Source organism: Miscanthus floridulus, chromosome 3, assembly GCF_019320115.1.
Source record: "Miscanthus floridulus cultivar M001 chromosome 3, ASM1932011v1, whole genome shotgun sequence".
NCBI classification, from domain to species: Eukaryota; Viridiplantae; Streptophyta; class Magnoliopsida; order Poales; family Poaceae; genus Miscanthus; species Miscanthus floridulus.
Window position 1 is genome coordinate 123,848,904 of NC_089582.1, and position 22,693 is coordinate 123,871,596.

Consider the following 22,693-nt stretch of genomic DNA (forward strand, 5'->3'; position numbering starts at 1 on the left):
CGGGAAGTGCGCGTGTTTGTCTGAGCGTCTATGCATGAGTTTGTCGTGTGTGCATAGGCCTAATCATGAACGTCCGATTCTCCTCGTCCCTAGAAACGGCCCCGGTCCCCCCTTTTATAGTTGAAGGAGGGACAGGGGTGATACATGTGTTAACTACGCGACGTCGTGCGAACAAAGGCGGCATGTCCGAGCCCTGTAGCCTGTTGCTGTGGCGGCATGGTCGACGATGTAGTTCTGTCCTTGATGCACTCGGGCGATGCGCCGGTCATATCCGATCTTGTGCGACGTGGGAGCTCCAGTGATAGCTTGAAGCAGGGCGTGGCGGTCGACGTGCCGGTCACTGTGTGTTGACCGCGTGATGAGTCGAGGCTTAGTTGATGCCAAGGCTGAGCCGTCGTGGGGGCTCGGCGGGCGCGAATCCCGAGGTTGCCGAGACCCTGAAGTGGATTGCCGAGGCTTGGAGGGAGCAGTTGGGTCCCGTACACTGATTCCGAGGCTCTTGTGACCCGGACTTGACTCCCCACGCCGTGTTGTTCCTTGGGCAGGGGTTAGGTAGCACAGTGTAGTGCGGGCGCTGGTCGTGGGCACAGCACTAGAGCACAGTGGCCGGGAACCCCTGCCCCGTTCTGTCCTGGACGGTATGGTGTTGATGTGACTTTCTGTCTCGTCGGCCGCTCCGCTGTGTCGAGCCGTCGTCCGGCTGACATCGCGGGAGTGGTTGGTCGTATTAATTGGACGCGACGCTCTGTCGGGGAGATCGATTGAGGCAGAGGCGACGGGTCATTGTCGAGCGGTCTCGAGCGAGACGGAGAATCAGCATCTCGTCCGAGGCTTTACGTGCGGGGCCTCGGGCAAGACGGAGAATCGGTCCCCCGTTCGAGGCGTGCGAGGCCTCGAGCGAGGCGGAGATTTGGCAGGCCGTCTGAGGCCTTTCGTGCGAGGCCTCGAGCGAGGCGGAGAGCCGGTGGCCTCGGACAAGGCTAGGGGTTAGCCAAGGGTTCATTTCTTGGCTTTGATTTTGATGGGGTCTAAGCGATTTTTTCGGTATACGCTTAGGGGACCCCGTTTTAAGGTACCCGACAGGGGTCAAGGTTGCGGATCTCGCAGTGTGCGCCATAAGAAGCATGTGCGGGGAGCCATCTTCAAGGTTTCTCACCGTCGGAGGAAGAACCGAGCATTGCTCGTGCGACGCGGAGCCTGATCGAGGAGGCGGCTTCAAGCCGAGCGTACTCGCAGGGGAGGGGATTCGCGCAGGGTGGGAGCTACGCTGGAGCACCAACCACTGGGTCGCAGGGTTGCACCGATCACATCGGCGGTGCTGCCGGATGAAAGAAGATAGAAAGGAAAGAGGAAAAAAAGGAAACTGATGTAAGAGCCCCACGTGCAAGTGTCTCATCTCATTTTTCAACATCTCTCAACTAAACTAGAGCAGGGATGATCCTGTCCCCCTCAACCATACACAATGCAGGGACCATCCCATCCCAAAAACCTGAAATGGATTCATCACATCTCTCTCATCTCAGTACCAACACAGGCATAGCTTTCATGACATCTTAGGCAACTCCATTGTGCGTTCTAAGATCAAGCCCAATAATATAAGACTTGTCTATAAATAAAGCCAAATCACCAATAAACAAGTTTAAAGTCTAATACATACAACAACTAATATCTTTGTCTACTCTAAACACTGTTTTTATTCGTATGGAAAGGAAAGAGAACCGGGTGGGATAACTGGGTAGGCCCCTCAGTTGGAAAAGGAGTCTCGACCTACGTGTTGTGCTGGTTGAGGGAGGCACCAATAAGGTTAGTTTTCTCTCTCCTCAGGTAGCTCATTTGGTGGGTGATTCGCCTTATATCTGTCCTAAGGCTATTTTCAACAACAACACCTAAAATACAAGACATATTTGTCTTTTGGATAGCGTTACAGGCAAAAGGTTCAATACCTATTCGGCATCTTCTCCAACAACAAGACCCAAAATAAAATCATTTCTGCAAATGAGTTTTCAGAAGAGAGGATACTCATATTTAGGTTGTGCCTAAAATAGGTCTTCCGTATAGGTACTCTGTTGGAGACTGATTTTAGACCTCTTGCTACCTATTTTGAATTTAAGTCTCCTTACTGGAGACAGTCTAAGTCATTGCAAAGAGGAGAGAGCAGAAAGCAACCGAGGGCAATACATCAGAGAGCGCACATGCTGGCATAACACCACCTTACACAATGCAAACAGTAGAAACCATTTTTTTCTTCTTTCATCCTTTCACCTTTCTTATTCTCTCACCACTGGTTGCTCATCCACCAACACAGTTTTTTATTTAGTGTAGGGCCCACCTTAGTATGTATGAGGAATTTACACGTTGGAAACTTTCTGGCTAACTAAGGACCTATTGACGTGTCAACCTTTACACTTTGCTAAGAGACAACTCCGTCTGATAAGAAGTCAACACCTTCGACTTTATCCAAAATTTTACAATAAAGTAGTAATATTTATTGGCCAATTCGTTTCGCTGAAATTTAGCTTATGCTAATTTGTTGAAAGAGAAAAACATTGTTCGTCACTTAAAAGTACTGCTGAAGAATAGGGCTATTATATGGAATAAATATCATTAAATAAATTATAAAATATGTTTTTTTATAATAAATCTATTTGAAAATATAATCATTGATATCATTTTCTTAAAATTTAAGAAATTTTAACCTGTCCTAAATCTATAATTATATATGTTTTTGAACAGCGGGAGTACTCGTTTAGTGCCTTGTACTTACCCTTATATGCCTACTTGTTCAAACGCCCACTAGCATCTGCTTTGTGTGAAGATCCATATCCTAATTTTATAATATGATTTATATTAATTAGCAAATAACGATAACCAATGTCGACCACAATATACAAATTTTGTGTAGAAAATCCTTGCAGGAAAAAAAAACCCACAGATGTTTTTAATTTGTGCCTCAAACTCGGCGGCGTGACACCAGATGGAGCGCACCTATCTCCTCTCGGACTCGCACATGTGCACATAGCAAAAAAAAAAAAGCAGGTTGGTAGAGTCTTTGTGTGCACCTAGCAAAATTGGCGCAGCACAAGTTCTCCTCTCCCCCGATTTTCGCCCTGTTCGCTTTGCTTATAAGCCGTACTTTTTCATCCAACGAACAATATTTTTCTCTTAGAACAAATCAGCCAACAATACTTTCAACTATGTCTTATCAGACAAGCGAACAGGGCATTTCATGCAGCAAATGAATTCACTCACCTCCGTTGCATGCTTGCAGGTTGCAGAGACTGCACGGGGTATCTTCCACTGCAAGCCTCCTTTCTCTTCCGTTACCGTGTTACCTTCTCTAAAATGTTTACAACAAAATATGATTGATGCAAGTTTTGATCGAAAGAATCAAATTCGAATCGAGTTAGATTCAAATTGACAAGTTTGGCGAGAAAATGGAGAAAACCGGCCCATGCTGGTGTGGGCTGGGAGTTAGATAAAATCGTCCTAGGCCGGTTTCCAAACCGATCGAACCAGATTTTGACGTGTACTCGTCTGATGCTAGATAAACCCACCCAGGCTGATATTGCCTGTTTAAGTTTTGAGTTTTCTTTGATGAAAACTTGCTCGATTTTATAGGAAACTAATAAGGATACAACTATCACATCTCTCTGTATACATCAGAGGATCACAAATGGTCGAGTGATTCAATTGATCAAAATCAATCTATTACGCTTTTACCCTATTCTTCAATTCAACTACCCCTTGCTATCCATCACGTCTCTCGGTAAGGTTCGTTGCTTTGTAAGTGGCCTTACGAATCATAGGACACTCCAGCTATGCTCCTCCATAATGGGTTCGGAGTTCGATTCGCTTTCTCCGATGAGTTTTTTTTTTATCTTTTTGGCCTCAATAACCTCTTTTCTCACCTATGGCATCTATTTTCACAATCCTCTTGCCCATGCCCCACCTTTTTCCCTCTCTTTGGTGGCTCCCATTGTTAGATTTGTTGCCATATGAATTGTTTTCACAAGAATCGTCTTTTGGACAGCCTGACGTGCCTAAGTGGTCTATCGCCGTAGGCTTCTCTCAAAGCTCACTAGATCCGGGCCGGTCCCTAACCTCAAATCAGCCCAGAGACTCACTTGAGATCATAATATTTGGAGGAAGGAGAGGGGAGAGGAAACAAAGATTGATACAATATATTCTAATTTTTCTTTCCTTTTTCCTTTTCGGAAGCAACTTTTATCCCTTTTTCCCCTTTTTGACACGATGGAAAAGCTTCTCTCACCTACGAACGGACCCCACACATGATGGACAGCAAACCCGCATCTTCTTCTTTCTCTTGCCATGGACATCAAACCCGCCGCAGGTGGCTACGCAAGCCGCACCGGACGGGGCTGGCCACGGCCATCGGGCGGGGCAGACGGCGCCCGCTAGGGCTGCACTCAGACGGGGCTAGCTGCAGAGCAGAGGGCGCTGAGGGCGCCAGACGTGTTGAGCTCGCAACGACGGAGAAGATGTCACCGCATTGCGAACGGGAAAGAAGTCGCAGATTAAAAAGAAGGGAAAAAGAACGAACTGTTATCTACCTAACTAGTGGTGGGTGGGTAATTTTTTTTCCCAAAAGCTAATGAAAGCTAGAGGAGAGGTGCTTTTGGATTCGTACTACGAAAAAAAATGATTTTGGGCACAAGGACATATGGCTTTTTTGGGCCTCTTGGTCATCTTTTGACTCTTGCAAAAACATAACCCCCTTGGCTAAAATCGCCCTGTTCGATTGGGCTTGTTTGGCTGATAAGCCATGGCTGAAAGTACTGTTGGTTGATTTGGTGTAAGAGAAAAATATTATTCGTTGGCTGAAAAAATACGGCTTATAAGCCAAACAGGCCCAAACAAATAGAGTGAATATAGCCGAAAAACTTTAGCTAGCTAGAGCTTTACTTTTAAATTTTAGATACCTACAGCCGGTTTGCATCCAAACACGCCAACTGTGTGATAGTGACGCTGCAATTGCAGAGAGACGGAGCTGGCCGCTGGCGCCTTGGGAGTTGGGACGCGATGGTAGTCCGACGCCGTGGCGCGCCGCCGCCGCCCGCGCCTCGCCGTGCCACACGGTCTCAGAGCCGGGTGGACCGCATCAGCGCACTCCGGGACGACCTCCTCCTCCAGGTCCTCACCCGCCTCCGCTGCGCCCGCACCGCCGCGAGCACAGCCTTTCTCTCCCGGCGGTGGCGCCGGGTCTGGCCTTGCCTCCTGGAGGTCTCCTTCCGCGGGCTCGCGCCCAACGCGATCGCCCGGTTCACCCGCACTTCGTTGGAGGCCATCGACATCCACGTCTGCAGGGGCACGGGACATCGTGTGCTGGACGCGGGCAGCGTCACCTCCTTGCTCCACGCCGCCGCGGGTCGGTCGCCGGTAAAGCTCGCCCTCACCATCCCGGTGTTCCTATACTTCCCGGTCGATCTGCCCCGCTTCGATTTTGCCACATCGATCGAACTGGACGTGTGGGACGTCCGCTTCGCCCTGCCGGCGACGACGGAGTTCCCCAAGCTGGAGACGCTGTCCCTCTCGGGCTGCATCACGGAGCTCGCCGCCTTGGTGCCCCGCTGCCCGCGCCTGCGCGTTCTCAGCGTCACCAGGACTCCGCACGAGGTGGACACGATCACGGTGCACTCGGCGTCGCTCCAGGAGCTCGTCGTGAGCGCGTTCCGGTCCACGTCCACCATCGACATCGTGGCGCCCGCGCTCAGGAAGCTGGCGCTGGCCTCGCACCCAGACAACAGCTTGTCGGTGGTGGCACCAATGGTGGAGGAGGTCACTTGGAGGTGCTTTTACTACTCCATGTATGTTGGGATTGGCAAAATGTGGCGTGTCTTCTCCATCAACATACGGGCGGTGGAGAAGATGGATCTCACCGACGACGACAACGGCGACGACGAGGGTAGCCATCAGCCCCGTCGTGCCCATGTCCTGTCGCTGGACATACTTGACGTTCGTCTCAGTCTCTCGTGCTCATTCATCTCCTAGCTAGCTTCCTGGACTTTTAACTGGCTTCTAAAGTGTTGTCTGCTGCCGATTGTTTTGTAGACCCCTTATCCTTCACAGAGGGATTTTGCAGAAGAATTGGAGAAAATCTCTGTTACCACCTTCTCTGTCCTAGATCTGAAGATCGCAACATGGAGCCATGTTCTTGGACCACTGCTGTTGAACCTGCTTCGGATTTGCACTGCAGTGGAAAGGCTTGACATGGTTCTTGTGGATACCCCGGTACCTATCTACTCTCTTTAAATACGTCTAGTGATTGTGTATTTGCAGTGCAATTAATACATTATATATGGTACATTTTGTTCTAGGTGCAAGTGACAGACTCTTGCGACAAATGGTGCCCTTGTCAGGAGAATAATAGGAAATGGAGAATAATAGGTGCAAGTGACAGACTCTCGATCGATCTCACAGAAGTGCAGATCGAAGGATTCAAAGGTGATGATGATGAAATCGATTTCCTCAAAATGCTCTTCAGATGTGCCCCCATGCTTGAGACGATGACTCTGAAATTGTCTGACGAGGTCACTGATGACTGGTACAATATATTCCTCGACACCGTCCAGGAGTACCCTTATGTGAATTCGAGCGTTTGTATCGGTTGATTAGTATTTAGAATGCTTCAAGCTACAGTAAGAATCGTTGTGGTCAGTCGTTAACTTTTTTATTTAGAGACTAGTCGAAACCCAAACCTTGTGGTTTATCGTTGTTAGCAATGTATGTGCCTGCAGTATCATGCTTAGAAACTTATGCAGTTAAGTTAGTTTCTTCCATGTTGTATGGATTTTTATCATGCGTTGGAAACTGCCACTGCCAGATCCCTACTTTTGTGCTGTGCTGCATTTCTTCTAGTTCCTCGCTCGCCTAAACTGAGTGTTTGGCTGTTGCGCATTGCGCTACTGCTTACAACGACCTGCGTGCTCCTTTGTGCTGATGGCGCGGCTTTTGGACCTTCTGTCTAGGTGGTAGTTCCAAAAATAACGTATCTTGACATACTGTAGCATCCATTATGCTATTATTTTCCAGGCCTCTATAGCTAGCGCTTAATGAGACTGATCTAGCGGTGGTTGTTTAGTCCTTGTGGTTCACTGCTGCCACGCCATCTCATTAAGTATAATTTTTTTTTTACATTTTAAACTTTTGTTAGCGCGTGAGATGTGTTTCTCAAAACTCGAAATTTTTAGGCCCCGATTGGCACCACTCCACTTTACCAGTGAATTAATTTTTTTTTCTTCAGCTCCACGAACAACCCTACGTGTGCAGCTAAAGCTGTTTTGTTAAATTGTTTGGCAAACAACTCCATGTATAGAGCTCCTTGAAACATGCTCTCACAGAATCTCATACAGGGTCCAGCAGAGCGGCGAAGCTACTATTTTTAAGCACAGTTTGGTAGGACTCCTCTCCAGTGCGGAAGAGCCCTACCAAACGATTTAACGGCTCCATCTTCTCCGGAGGAGTTCTACCAAACAAGGGTTTAACTCAATCTCTCATGCATCACTTAGGACATGTTTGGAACTCAAGAATAAATGAATCATATAGGAATTCCATCTACCTGTAAAATGAAAGGTATCATCTGTATAACCGGTAGACAAAAGGTACCTTCCCTCTACCGTGTAGAACGATTAGTTTTTAAAAATCATTTTTTCTAACTAATCGTACTACGGTAGAACAATTTCTTTGCTTTTCGTCCTACGATAAGACAATTAGTGCACCGGGAGACGACTTAGTTATTGGACAAACATCAAGAAAAACAGAATTAAAACTCGCTCGTCTTCTCCATTGCCTTAGAATAGGTCCATAAATTTACTGTTTCATCACATCCAACTAATCATATGATCCTCAAGCATTCAGATACAACATGGTTTTTTCAACACATGATATTAAATCCAGATATAAATATTTGCCAAACAAATTCCAATAACAACATAGTCTAGAGATAGTACGTGGCAGAACCGCTCGAAATAACACGTTTTCAGAGGCGCTCGTCTTCCACTAGATACTAAGCACCTCGAAAGAGAGCTATATCGGACAGTTCCATCGAGCACACCCCAAGGGAGAACTCAAAAATCCACATCTTTCCATCAGGATCATAAATGAGAGAATAAAGTTTACAACATTCTTACGTCATTTCTTACATCACTTTATTACAGTAATAGAATATTACCTCAATTGATTATAACATGGGAATATAACAATATTATTAGAGTTACAGAGGAAGCAAGATTAATTTAATGACATGGTGGAGCATTAACATAGCGGACATTTTTATATAAGAGATGCTAGCAGATTTTACATTTTTTTCTTATAAAAATATTTAGTGAGGGTTATAAATAAACACTACGGTAATAGTGGGAAATAAATCATCTCTGAGCCCATCAGGAGGTTTTCACACACAAGAGTCAGCTCTACGTATCCTCCGGTTACCTGCAACAGGGGGATAAAACCTTGAGTACTCGATGATACTCAGCAAGACTTACCCGACAGGAGGAAAACAAGACTCCAAGAATATACAAGGCTTATTTGGCTCGTGGGTTATTGCATCTGCGGAAGCATTACTAAACGTGCGTCCTTATATTCAATTTTATTAGCAGTCATCATTAGTTCATTAACTAACATTCTATGTAAGCACTTATACTTCTTTCAAGCAGGTGGTAACTAATCAGAACCATTTTACCATCTTTCATATTCCAGTTTTTACTACGTTGCTAGACCATAGCCAAGTCGGTACCGTCTCACAGAAACCGGGTGATTACCTATCACTTGCGAGAGATAGAAAAGTCGAGTGATTACCTGTCTCATAGAATCGCCGTTTCTGTGAGATGGTACCGCTTGGCTACGGTCTAACACCGTAGTAAGAACTGAAATATGAAAGATGGTAAAATAGTTCTGATTGCTTACCACCTGATTGAAAGAAGCATAGGTGAAGGATATGCATAGGCGCACGTTTAGTAATGCTTCCGTAGATGCAATAACCCACAAGCCAAATAAGCCTTGCATATCCTTGGAGTCTTTTCTTTTCCTCCTATCGGGTAAGTCTTGCTGAGTACAATCGAGTACTCAGGGTTTTATTTCCCTTGTTGCAGGTGATTGGAGAATACTTAGAGCTGACTCTTGTGTGTGAAAACCTCCGGTGGGCTTAGAGAGGATTTCTTTCACGCTACAACCGTAGTGTATATTTATAACCCTTACTAAAGGTTTTTATAAGAAAAGATGTAAAATCTTCTAGCATCTCTTGTATATAAATGTCCACTATGTTAATGCTCCATCCACTACACCACAACACTAATATAGCGTCACACGTGTGTCGTTGTAAATATACTAATACCGTTGAACCATCGGTCGGTATAGCTAGCCCACGGACTAAGTGTCGACAAATGTACATTTTACATCGAACGATCGGTCGGTATAGATATTTGTGTGTACCGTCAAACAATCAATCGGGACAGATAAATAAAGAGGATGAACCTTTGGTCGCTGTAGCTCTCAAAAAATAAAGGAGGCCCAGAAAACGTCAAAAAGGCCCATTCGTGGAGAAATCCTAAGGTCCAAATACCACGCTCTCCAAACCCTACCTCTTCGTTGCTCAGTCTCTAGCTTCCCAACTCCGCTGCCTCTGTCACCTACTCCTGCGCCCTCCACCAAATCACCGCTGCCCAAATTCGCCGTCGCTGCCGCCGCCCAACTCTCACCCGTGCTCTTGATGTCCTGCCATCTGCCCCTCTCAGATCCGCTTGTGGCTAGCAGCGCAGCGTGGCTTGACCCGACGGTAGCTCCTGGTGGTTCACACAGCCAGCGGCGCTCCATGGGTAGCTTCCTCTCCCGGTATCGGTTCCCGTCCTCCTCCCCCTCCCAGATCCTACACCATACCTGGATCCATCGTAGGCAGCCCTCATCGTCGCCCACCCTCCATTCTGTGGATCTCGTGCTGCGTCCTCGACCTCGCCATGACCTGGTCCTCCGTTGGTGCTCGGTCCCCTCCAATCTGCCGCCGTTCGCAAGTTTCTGTGCCGACTGCTCCCTCTCTAGGCTGTGACCGTGATGCACGTCTTCCTATCCCTCCCCTCTCAAATCTGTAGGCCTTGTCTACGTCCTCTATCTGGTGAATGATTTTGGTTTGATTGAATAGCTTCTACAAGTAGATAGGCCAATCACTGATGTGTTTAACAGAAAGATTTTGGTCTGTCTAGAGATTGCTTTTCTTCCTTTCATAGTTCATACTACTACAATATCTACTGAAAGCCATGAGAACTATTGAGCAAGTCTATCAATTTGGGAAAAATGATAATGTCTTTGTTTTACTTTGTTTCTTGTAGCAAGTGTCACGTTACAAGTACTAACTGAGTCACCGATACATACCTTGTATTAGATTTATTTTTGTGAACTTAAGTTATCATTAGTGCATATGAATTGATATCATGACAACCTTATGATATGAACATATAGTATGATATTCACTATGCCAAAACTACAAAAAGAGGACACCTAATTCGGTGTATCTAACTGACGCTTGTTCCATGCAGGCATGAGTTACTAGGTTTGTTTCAGAGAACCAATTTGTCAGTTCTTAAATTAGATGGCTGCAGCAGGCTTTGGTTTTATCAGTATTAGCTCTTCAAGCCTTTCAACGCTTTGGATATCAGGTCTTTGTTCTCTTACCAAAGTGGTATGTTAAGATGTTCCTACAATTTATTTGCTATGCAATTCTCTAATCTATTATGAGGACCATATCTATTTCGAATTGAGTTATTCTCAATAAAAAGTCTTGTTCAGTGATGGTCCAACAACTATTTAAACTGTTGGTGTACAAATTGAACTTCTGATGTATCATTGAAGTATTTATAAGAATGTTGAATAGGGAACATATCTGCGCATGTGTTGTTCTTATATAATCTACAAATATGAGGATAACACCAGTTTATTGCATTGGAAAATATCAATTCTCATGTACCAACTACAAGCTAACCTCACAGATCGGAATACAGTCCACCTTAAGTGAAAAAACTAAATTTGAGAGGCTTGCCTTTGGTATTTATTGATTATGATATACTAGCTGTAAATGTGTAGAAATTAGGAATCAAGAAATATTTCAAAAAAAATTACAAAAAAAATTATAGCGTTGTCTCAGCCTTGGTCAAGTTAAACTTGTATGCCTGACTATTTGGTTCAAGTAATCTCCTCTCATTACTCTTGACTGCTGAGCTCAAAGTCCCATGTTTTTGCTAAACAAATTGCTCTCTTGTGTCAGTGTTCTTGGGTCTTGGCTCTAAGTTTCTCTTGAGCTAGCCTCACAGATCGGAATACAGTCCACCTTAAGTGAAAAAACAAAGTTTGAGAGGCTTGCCTTTGGTATTTATTGATTATGACATACTAGCTGCAAATAATACCTGACATAGCTTTCAAATACACTTTATTATCTGCATCCAATTAACTTATTTTCCTTTGAACTTTACAACTATTTCATTTGTTCATAACTTTTTGTTTATTTTTCTATGAAAAGTGTGTCTGGTTGGATTTGTTTGACCTCTTGGTGTTTATATACATGTTAGTAAAGCTGGCCTGTAAAGGCATCAAGTAAAGAGCAGATCACTTCAGGTAATCCAGCATTGGCTAACAACTTGAAGTGTGTAGGATTTCCTTATTATGTAAATCGTCAATCTTGTGTTTGTTTATAGGAGGAGGAAATTAAATTGTATAGATCTTGATCTGAAATGTAGGGCAGCATGTGTTGCCCTATAATTGCTTTACAAAATGGCCAACTAGCAATACAAAATGGCAGCTTATTATGATATATTTGGCTCAAGTAATTGAAACAAATAATTTTAGTAAAATCCACATGTTAGATGATTTAAACCACACAATGCCCTAATTCACATTTGTATATGAATTATGACAATTTTTAGATTTTCATGAACTGCTTTCATCTCTTTAAGTTATGGATTTCCATCTTGACAACCTCCAAATAAATAACAATTTAGGGGTGGCTGCTAAATCCAGTACCTGTATTTGAAATTTTGTCCATGTATGTGTTGTAGACAACCATATCCTCTAATTTTGTTTAACATAATTAACCCGCTTCCATCGACTACTGCAGCACCAGAGTTTTTTATGCATGAGTGATTGACAAGTTTGCTCAGAGATAAAATAGCTTCTAGATCATACTCATATAAAAAACCTCCAGCTAAATCAAACATAGCCTTCCATGCATGTTTCCCTGTCAATACCTGGAGCCTAGCCACTTCAAGTTATAGCATATTCTGTTACTTGTCACATCATTAACTACTAATTATTCTGCGTATATGGGCATTATTCCTAGCTCTGCACCTGACACATATCAAAGTTTGAAGGATATTTTTCTGCACTGTTTGAAGGATATTTTTATTCATTTTTCAGATGTGGAGAAGGGGAAAGAAACATGGACAATCTGTTTATTGCAAGCTGAGGTAAAGTTCAGTATTGTGGTTCTATTAGTGTTTGATCTGCTGCTACCTATGTGTTTGATCTGCTGCTGCCTGCGTGTTTGGTACTGCTGCGTGCTGCTGCTCTCTGCGTGTGTTCATATGAATCATATGATTCTTCCTCTAGTACAAGGCAGGATCTTTGGTACACATACTGCTGCTTGTGTGTTCATATGATTGTTCCTCCTGTATAGCTACACTGTTTGAAAAAACGAGGGTATACATCCTGTGAAACTGCTAGTTATGGTGCTCTCATAAATGTGTATGTTTTTGGCACTGCATATTTAGTATTTACACGCTGATAGTTATTTTATTAGTTATATCAGCATGTATAAGCTATGTTTAATTCATCATCTTATATGTTAACCTCCAGTGCCAGCCCATATACTAAATCTGTATATTGCTTTGAGTTAGGTACTATCACTTTACTTATTTATTTCATTTACAATGGTTTGCGACATTGAACTTTTCTTTTTATGAAATTTGGCTATTAATTTTAGAGAACCTCTTGGAGTTTATATTGGCTGTCTTTCTCCAACTTTGGTAAAAATTGTCGCTAATTGGATATTCATATTGCATTTCAGCCATCCTGCAAGGCCTAGGCAACGTACCTGATGATGTCGACAAGTTAAAGGGGCTCATCGAAGTTGTGTTTTGTTTTGAACATATTAGAGATAAGACTGAGAGCTCACTGTTAGTGAAATTTGAGCAGTGAGCTTTAGGTGTTAGTGAGCTAAGCTTTTGGTTACAAGTGGTGGATGTATGACTTTTGGTCACATGAGGTAGATGTAGTGATGTTGATGGCTTGCTCATGCACAAACTTTATGTTTGCGAGCTTCTAATCTATTTTGTACTTATGATTTTGAATCTGACCGACCTTACATTGGGCTACTCGTATATGAATGGATCAGTTATGGTTAATATATCTTGTAATGAATGTATGTGCATTGATAATAGATTGTTTTCATGTTATTATGTACTGCTGATTAGCAACATATATACTGTCTCTATGTAAATGATTCGCGTTGGACTGTTAGTTGCTAAAAGTATTTATAGCTTCAAACTATGCGTCGGTATATGTAGCCTCTAAGGCGTTAGACCATTGGTCGCTAAAAACTTGTCGGTCGACGTAGGCTATACCGACGCCACTTTCAACGGCTGCAAGTAAGTGTTGGCATAGATCTATACCGACCGACGGAGCGTCGCTATATCGACCTATACTGACCGATGGTACGTCGCTATTCTGGGGCTGTGGTGTAGTGATCATGTCGTTAAATTAATCTTTGCTTCCGATGTAACTCTAATAACATTGTTAGATTCCGCTGTTATAATCAATTGAGGTAATATTCTACTACTGTAATAAAGTGATGTAAGAAATAATGTAAGAATGTTGTAAGCTTTATTCTCTCATTTATGATCCTGATGGAAAAATATGGATTTTTGAATTCTCACTTGGGATGCGCTCGATGAAACCACGTAGTTTAATGTCCTCTCTTGGATACTTAGTGTCTAATGGAAGACAAGTACTCCTGGAGGGCATTAGATTAGGCGGTTCTGCCACAGCAGCGGTTGCACCGGCATCGCGGTCGTGTGCGCGTGAGGCCAGGGCATAGCTCGGCCGGACCGACACGCAGAACGGGCGACGACGAGACCGCCACCGGCAAGGTCACACGCGGTGCACGTGTGCGACGACACGAGCACCCACGCACGACGCCGCACACCCGAACATGGTGATCGTGCACCGTCCGAACGGCTGCCCTAGGTGACGTGCACGCATTTTAAAGCGTGTCTAACAATTAATCTAACACAGTTGAAGCTAAACTACCTCGACCATGCTAACGAGGGTACATCAGTCTACCATAAGAAACAAAAACACGGCGTTGACCTTTAGCTAGATTTTTCAGAATTAATTCGCCAACAAAGCATTGTCACACTGTTTTCAAACTTCAAATTTCTTCCAAGTCTTGAGCTGAATTTGACTTCAAGTTCTATTTTCAAGCCATTAGAAATACTAGCTAGTCATATTATTTTTCTACAGCAAGAGTTGCATTGTCATCTACAAAGTTTGTACTTCAAACTTTATTTAAGTATCGCACACATGTTCTATAGTATTTTTGCTTAATAAAAAATGATTTTCAACCCTACTTGATATACATGAGCTATTGAATCAACATTGATTTAACATTTTTATTGGTTATTTTAGGTTACAAGAAATTTATCAACATCTTCTATCACATGTATTATTACATAAACATGATGCTCATGACATGATTTGATAGTTTGTTTAGGGCGTAACACCGAGAGTGTTACATAGCATAGCCAAATACATTAATACTACACCATATTTGTCGTTAGACAAATTCATGTGAAATGTGGCGGTGCACTAGTAGAGTCTCGGACTCTTGAAGTCTTGATATAGAACTAGATAGCCATTGGAAGTGATGCCAATTGAGAATTTATTTAGGAATTTCAGAAGATGGATGTTGGCTTCTGTCATCACTAGAAATAACCTGGACATGTAGCACCAGTTAAATTATCAAATACTATAATAAGAAAAGACATTAGCTGAGAAGAATGACATACAAAAGAACCATATGCTGCACCCTCCAAAAGAAATTTACTTGTATTACGCAACTATGTTAAGTTTCACTGTTAGAAATAAAGAGACATCATTCAGAAAAGAATGACAAACAGTTTGGCAGCACACTTGGAATGTGAATCTGAACAATCAAGGATGAAAAAAAAAATCACATTTGCAAGACAGATTTGACATAGGGTCATAGAGCCAGGCACTGGCCAAAAAATGATGTCTATTAAAAACTATATGTAGAAATAATGTCTGCAAAAGAATCTAGCAGTCTGCAATAGAGACATTAAGCAATTGTAGCAGACTGCACCAAAATATTTCACATCTAAATTAGTAATAATGCATTGAAACTACACTTAGCATCCAAAGCTGGATGAACTAGACTCAAAACTACAAAGGTTTATTTTTGTGGACTGAATAACTAAATTAGTGATTCATCCATATATATGCAAATGATACGGTTAGGATTTTGTAAGCTAGTCATCATGCAAAGAAGACATTGCTTTTGCAGTAGAAAAGGATTGGATGGAAATAGGATCCATTCATAGGGGTGATCTGAGTGCACGTGCATGTTTGTGAACGTCTGTATGTACTGTGTAATTTGCAAAAAAGAAAAAGCACTAGCATATCTAACCTCTTAGTATAAATAATTTAGCAGTTACAGAATAAGCGTCACCATAAGGTGAAATCAACATTATTAACACACATAGGGCTAATAACTAAATTCGACGGCACTTCTGGGAAAACATCAACAACTAGTGATAACTCATGAAGTTCAGTAATGACTAGATATATAGGAAAAAGTATAATGGCATATATATTTTTACCTGTAGGAGCATCTTTATCAGACTATCTCTAACAACATCACCCAAAATACAAGACTCATTCCATGTCTTCTCCAGTGACAGGACCCAAAAGAGAACCCTTTTTACAAATGAGTCTTCAGGAGAGAGGATACTCATATTTGGGTTGTGCCTCTGATGTAACCCAAAATAGGTCTCGCATATAGGTATTATGTTGGAGACTGATACAGTACCATCCACGACCCATTTTGGGTTTGGGTCTCTATATGGGTCATCCATTGGAGACAGTCTCATTGAAACAAGATTGGGTCACAGTACCCGCGGTAAATATTAAATTTCACCAAGGGGTAAGCATTTAAAATGCTGGGGAGTTCTTTGTACACACTGTAACTTTCTAGTGAAACATCACTAGAGAAGTACAAGTTCACCCTTTGAAGCATAGTTGCGCTTTTGAATATCACTTTCAACAAATCAGCTTCATGATTTTCTCCACCAAACCTCTCAACTTCTAGTTCTTTAAGATTAGGCAACCTGATACTTCGCTCTTTCCAGTTGTTAGGCTGGTCACACAGGCAACTTGCAGAGCACATTTCTCTGCTTCTGGCTTACAGGAAGATGAAGTGTGACACTGTATCATTGATGTTTCACACTAGCACCAATCTCAAGCATATGACCAGAACAATTTGTTCAAAATTAAATGAATATATCAATAAATGAACAGAACAATTACCTGATATAGATCGACTGTCATCTTAAGCCTTTGTATAAAGGTACAAAGCCCAAGGACTTCCAACACCATTGCTCCATAAACATGACCTCCTTGTTTAATATCCAGCTCCAAATTAGAAAAGCTTCTTACTGTAATTTGAGATATATCTTGCCCAAATCTCCGACCAACATTACTCAAAGTCGAATGACGCTGCAACAATTTGAAATTAAGTTTCTCATAAATAAGGAATAAATTTATTAGCCAGAATTCAGGACAAGAAAGAATTCAGCAAGAGAGGAGACATACACTGTTGTGTATTCTCAGTAAGAGCGTATTTCCACAGGAACGGTCGGCCGACTGCAAATATGATTCCTTCCAGTTGCTGGTGAGCTGTGGCTGTTGTGCACGCCACTGAGCCATGGGCGTCCTAAATGTAAGGGCCCAGATGAACCATTTCACACCGAACCAACTTCTGGACCGACAGTTGCACCTCCATGAGAGGTCCTCCAGCAGTGGTGCTGAGAACAACAAGCTGAACTCGTCATTGGTCCCTCGGCGAGCACCAAAAACACACTTGTTGAGAAAAGGGGCCGCAATGTCGATGGTTCGGAGCTCCACTTGAGCATACACGATGAGCTCTTGTAGTGTGGATGAGTGGACCTTAATGGAGTCAAGTGACCAAAAAGTTTCAAGCTTGCGCAAGCTAGGGCAGCGGTTGAGAAGGGCATCAAGGTCAATGTGGCACAAGCTGAGGGAAATGCTCTTAAGCTTGGTGAAATCTCCTATTGGTAGGAGTGTGAAGAATGGAGGAAAACGGAGCTTGATTGAGGTGGTGTGATCAAATCTGGGCAGTTCAATGGCATCAGCAGTACCGGTGGTCTCCATCCACATGCAAATATCAAGCTCGGCTGGCTCAAGTCGCGCAATGGTGGACAACAATGAGGAGATGTGTGCTGGTAATAGCCTGTGGTGCATCCGTGCATGGGAGATCCCGCGGGGTGGGTGACCCGAGCGAGCGCCATTTCAAGCTGGTCCGGCGAGATGCCATGGAAGTCGTGCCTAGGGAGCTGGGTCCAGAGGTGGCGCCACCTGTGAGAGAGCAGGCTCGTGTTTGCGGCAGCACGCACGCAGCCTAGACAAGAGAGGACTTGTAGTAGCAGGTCATCAGGCAAGGTGCTGATGCGGTCTGCTCCGTCAGCGCGGCGGCGGAACCGGCGACCCCGACGAATAAGCCCCACACGGCAGCATGTCGAAGCGAAATTGCTTCGGAGACACTGCCCGCATGCACCCCTGTCCAACTTCTGTATGCACCTCACAGCATCCCGGCAAACCAAGCCGCAGATCTGGTAATAAGGACCTAAAAAGGGGTAAAATATATATTAGAATGAGTTTAAGAGAATTTAATCCATACCTTCAAATCTGATTTACCTGTGCGACTTGTGATCTGATCCCCGTTACGATGCGATCTGAAATTCGTGCCAGATCCGATTTACCTGTCAACCTATGATAGGATTTGTGCTTCGAGCATCGACAATGATTAGATTGATAGCAAGCTACACCTGCACGCAACCGGTGGTGTGGCCTTAGGGCGTGTTTAGTTTCCAAATTTTTTTTTTTTGCCTCTTATAGTAAAAGAGCACGTTTGAATACATGTATGGAATACTAAATGTAGATAAAAAAAACTAATTGCACAGTTCTTAGCAAAATCGCGAGACGAATCTTTTAAGCCTAATTAGTCCATGAAAAGCCTTAAGTGCTACAGTAACCCACATGTGCTAATGGCCGATTAATTAGTATCATTAGATTCGTCTCGCAGTTTTCTGATGAGTTCTGTAATTTGTTTTTTTATTAGTATTCAAAAACCCCTCCCGACATCCTTCTGACACATCCGATTTGACACCAAAAAATTTTCAGCTCCCCAACTAAACACACCTTTAGTTCACCAGATCTGCCAATAGGCGATAAGTACAGTCAGGAATTAGTACTCTATATTGCTAGGGAGACGAGGAAGAATGATTAGTCGGGACAAGAATTTAATCCATACCTCCAAACCTGATTTACTTGTGTGACTTGTGAGTTGATCCGTGGTCCGATGCGATCTGAAATTCGTTCCAAATCTGATTTACTTAAACGATTTTTGTGATGTGATCCGTGCTCCGATGAGATCTAAACTTGTGCTGTTGGGAGGGTGGCTTCGTATTAGTGTGAGCTCATGCGGCATGTGGGGGCAGGTATAGTTTCACCATATCTGGCAATAGGCAATAAGCGCCATATCTGGATGGGGGAGAAGAGGAAGAATGATGTATGTTAGGGACAAAGGAAGGCGATACATATTTATGTCATCATAGGACGATGGAGAAGCAAACATCGGTGAAAACACTAGGCTTCCTATGTGGGCTAGGCGACAAATCAAGGAAGGAAATATGGAGATTTATATTAGTAATGGACCTAAAATGATCCGATACCAAGCCCTTTTAAAAGCTGCAATGATGGCATGGCCGATCCTAGGGAGGTGCACACTACTGGCATAAAACTTAATGGAGGCAGGCCGATCCTGTCGCCGTCGCCAAGGCCGGCAGTCCGTGCGTCACCATCCGCCATCACACCGCAGTTGTCCGTGCCGGCTCCAGACTCCCGCCCGCCGCCGTCGTGCATGCCTGCTACAGATCTGCAAAGGGGAGAGAGGGAAGAGTGAGGGAGATGAAGAGGGGAAGAGAGAGAGAGGGAGATGGGGAGAGTTGTACATGCCCCGCCGTCGTCAACGATGTTGTCCTCCACCAGATCTGGCTGTCCTCCACCGGATTCGCGTGCACCTGCTCCTTGCGTGTGCGACCCGCACCGCCGCAAAACCGTGGCCCACGCGCCGCCTGTCACCGCGGCCCTGCGCAACGCACCACCGTAGCCACGGGAGAGGGAGGCGGTGGAGAGAGGGAGTAGAGAGGGAGGGGCTTGTCCAAGAGAGAGAGAGAGAGAGAGAGAGAGAGAGAGAGAGAGAGAGAGAGAGAGACGGGAGCCTTGTGCGGCGCGTAGACGGGAGCGAGGGAGGGGCTTGTGCGGCGGCTGAGTGGGTGGTGGGCTTCTATGAGAGAGGTGAAGTGAGGGGCGTATATATATGCTAGGGTTTCAAGCGGGCTGATGAGTGGGCCTCAGGCCTTTTAACCTAAACGGGCCTCCTAAGAGGCCCGCCTCCGTTAATTGAATTTAGGAGGGTGTCATTTTCCGTAAATCGATTTACCGAGACGGTTAATCGTGACCGCCTTGGTAAATAAAATACCCGCCTCCGTAAATGAATTTTGCATGACGGTTAATTGCGATCGCCTCCGTAGATAAAAACGACAGCCTCCAAAAATCTCCAGGTATTTTACAAGACGGTTGGATTTTGTGACCGCCTCAGTTAATAAAAATACACTACCTCGCAAAATAATTTATGTAGTAGTGGCACCAGGTGCGATCAAGTAGGATTGAGCAAAGGTATTAGAACCGGACCGGTGGTTTAACCCGTAAAAGATAGAATCGGAGACTATAACGTTTCGGTTCACTTTAAAGATCGTCCCTGCAATTGAGCCGGTAAAAATCGGATGAACTGACCGTTTTTTAAGGAACCAGTGAACCAACCGGTTGCATATGAACTGTCCGGGTCAGGGCTGGCGACGCGCGTGAGTGCTGCTGGCGTGGCGGTGCACCTGTGGTCTCCTACTGTTGGTGGGTCCTGCCTGGCTGCTGCTTTTTGACGTACATGCGCGGCTCGTTAGGGTAAGCAGTCTTGTCTCGTAGGTATCTCGTGTAGCGGCACGTAATTTTAAGACGACTTAATAGACAACTTGTATAATGGTTATTTTTTAAATTATCTCGTAGTAAGCTACAATTCCTTAATTTATACATAGAATAAAAATAAAGTTGTGAGTTGCATGGTAACAATAACTAATACAATAGTAGGATAGTTGTCTCATAGTCCTAAATTTTAGCTTATGAAGTGGTTGTTTCACGAAACAACCTCTTTCTCTCTCTCCCCATTCTTTTTCGTCCACATCACCAAAAATCCTATATGGCATTGCCTGAAACGGCATATGAGACCGCTGACGTGTAGCAATATACCAGCGCTAGACGCCGCTGCTTTTGTACGTTGGTGCATGTGATGGTGCGTGACTTTTTCTATGTTGACTTTTGGGGGTATTTTTAATTTCAAAACTTTTCATACGAGCTCAAAATTAGTCAAATAATATATCCATTTTGACTATCTCAACGAAGTCTTGCAATGATGCACTCTACTTCAGCATTGGAGATTATTTTGCAACAGTGGATATTTGAATTACTATTAAGTCCTTTTTGCACCCATTTGTAACTATTCCATATATTATCTTTTCATGTACATTTTTGGCATATCACATATGCTGATTTTGGAGTACCTATTGTGGACTTGTGACTAGATTAGTTGAAAGCTGGTTATAAAATTGTTTTTATCGGCTTATTTGTATATATTATTAATTATATGCTGCTAGTTATCTATTGTATATCACTATATTACACCGGTACAAAGTATCTATGGGCAGTTCAATTCATCCGGTCCAAAACTATCGAACCGACAGTTCAACCAATTCTTAATGGTTGAACTAGTGAACCGGCGAAGCAATGGCCTTGGCGGTTAGATGTTCGGTCTGGTTCTAATAACTATGGGACTGAGATGACGGAGGAGCCCAACCTAGATATGCAACCTGAAAGCATCTAGGCTCTTAGTTGGGTTTCGGTGATTAATGACAATACGTGATTACTGTGACTAACGTGTGTTTTGCAGAAGCAATTAAGTTAGGTCACGGTAATGGAGATCGATTGGGCTATCATGGTGGTCATGCCCCTACGATGGAATTCGTTTCGGTTTTCAAAAGATGGACGACAAGGTTAAGGATGGACTAGTTCTAAGTGTCGTTTGGAGTTGAAGAGACACTAAGAGTAGTTTATGACTTTATTTTTCCTTTGGCCGTACTATTAAGGGGGGTATGGACGGGTAGCTTGACCTAGGTGAGTCTACTGAGTTAGGTGTGGTGCACACTTGCTAAATCTAGCACTATGTAGCTCCTGAAAAGCCCTTAGATCTATTGGAGCAAACTTTATTCACGTATGATTGAGAGTTGAAAGTGAATGGAGGGTCAAATACTGATCGGACGCTGGTTCTGGTGTGACCGGACGCTGGCGTAGAGTTCGGTCAGTTCATTTGATCAAGGTGAAGTCGTCTGGACGCGACCGGACGCTGAGAGGTGAGTGACCGGACGCTGGGTGCCAACGTCCGGTCGACTCCAGTAAGGTTCTAGAGAGGGAAAATCGTGACCAGACGCTGTCCAGCGTCCGGTCACAACTTAAACACTGGAGTTCGGGGAGAACTGACCGGAGCGCCCGGTCACCCCGTAGAGGCACATAACGGTTCATTTTGAACACGGGTGTATAAATACTTCCTCCATTCGTGTGAGGGGGTACTTTTGCTCATTCCAACAGCTGAGAAACACCCTTGAGAGTGCTAAGAAGAGCAAGGTCCTAGTGAGATGATTGAGATTTGAGAATCCAAGAGTGAGACCTCATTAATGAAAGCAAGAGTAGCAAAGTGTGCATCCACCCTTCTCATTAGGCTTGTCGTGGTCAAGTGAGAGTTCGTGCTTGTTACTCTTGGTGATCGCCATCACCTAGACGGCTTGGTGATGATTGGGAGCTTGGTGATCATCCGGTGGAGCTTGTGGATGACCCAACTCAAGCTATGAGTGGTTGTGGGTGATTCACTGCGACGGAGTGTCAAAGAATCAACCCGTAGAGAGCACTTGATCCTTGCGCGGATCAAGGGGAAGCTACACCCTTGTGCGGGTGCTCCAACGAGGACTAGTGGGGAGTGGCGACTCTTCGATACCTCGGTAAAACATCGCCGCGTTCCTCCTTCTCTCTTTACTTTGAGCAATTCAATTCTTGTCATTTTACATTCATATAATTGCCATGCTAGAGTAGGATTGGAACATAGGTTGCTAAACTTTTATGCGGTAGATCAATAGAAACACTTTCTAGGCACAAGTGGTCAATTAGGCTAACCGTAGGATTTAATTATTGCAAAGAATTTTAGAATTAGCCAAATTCACCC

General features: G+C 43.9%; 1 protein-coding gene across 1 annotated transcript; it reads left to right on the forward strand.

The window, feature by feature from the left end:
• Nucleotides 1–5,002: 5,002 nt before the first annotated feature.
• LOC136546766 (uncharacterized) lies at nt 5,003–6,807 on the forward strand. Its single transcript, XM_066538737.1, has 3 exons — nt 5,003–5,973; nt 6,070–6,249; nt 6,336–6,807. Exons 1-3 carry the CDS (start codon nt 5,041–5,043, stop codon nt 6,627–6,629), a joined length of 1,407 nt encoding a protein of 468 aa, XP_066394834.1. The 5' UTR covers nt 5,003–5,040; the 3' UTR covers nt 6,630–6,807.
• The last annotated feature ends 15,886 nt before the right edge of the window (nt 6,808–22,693 follow it).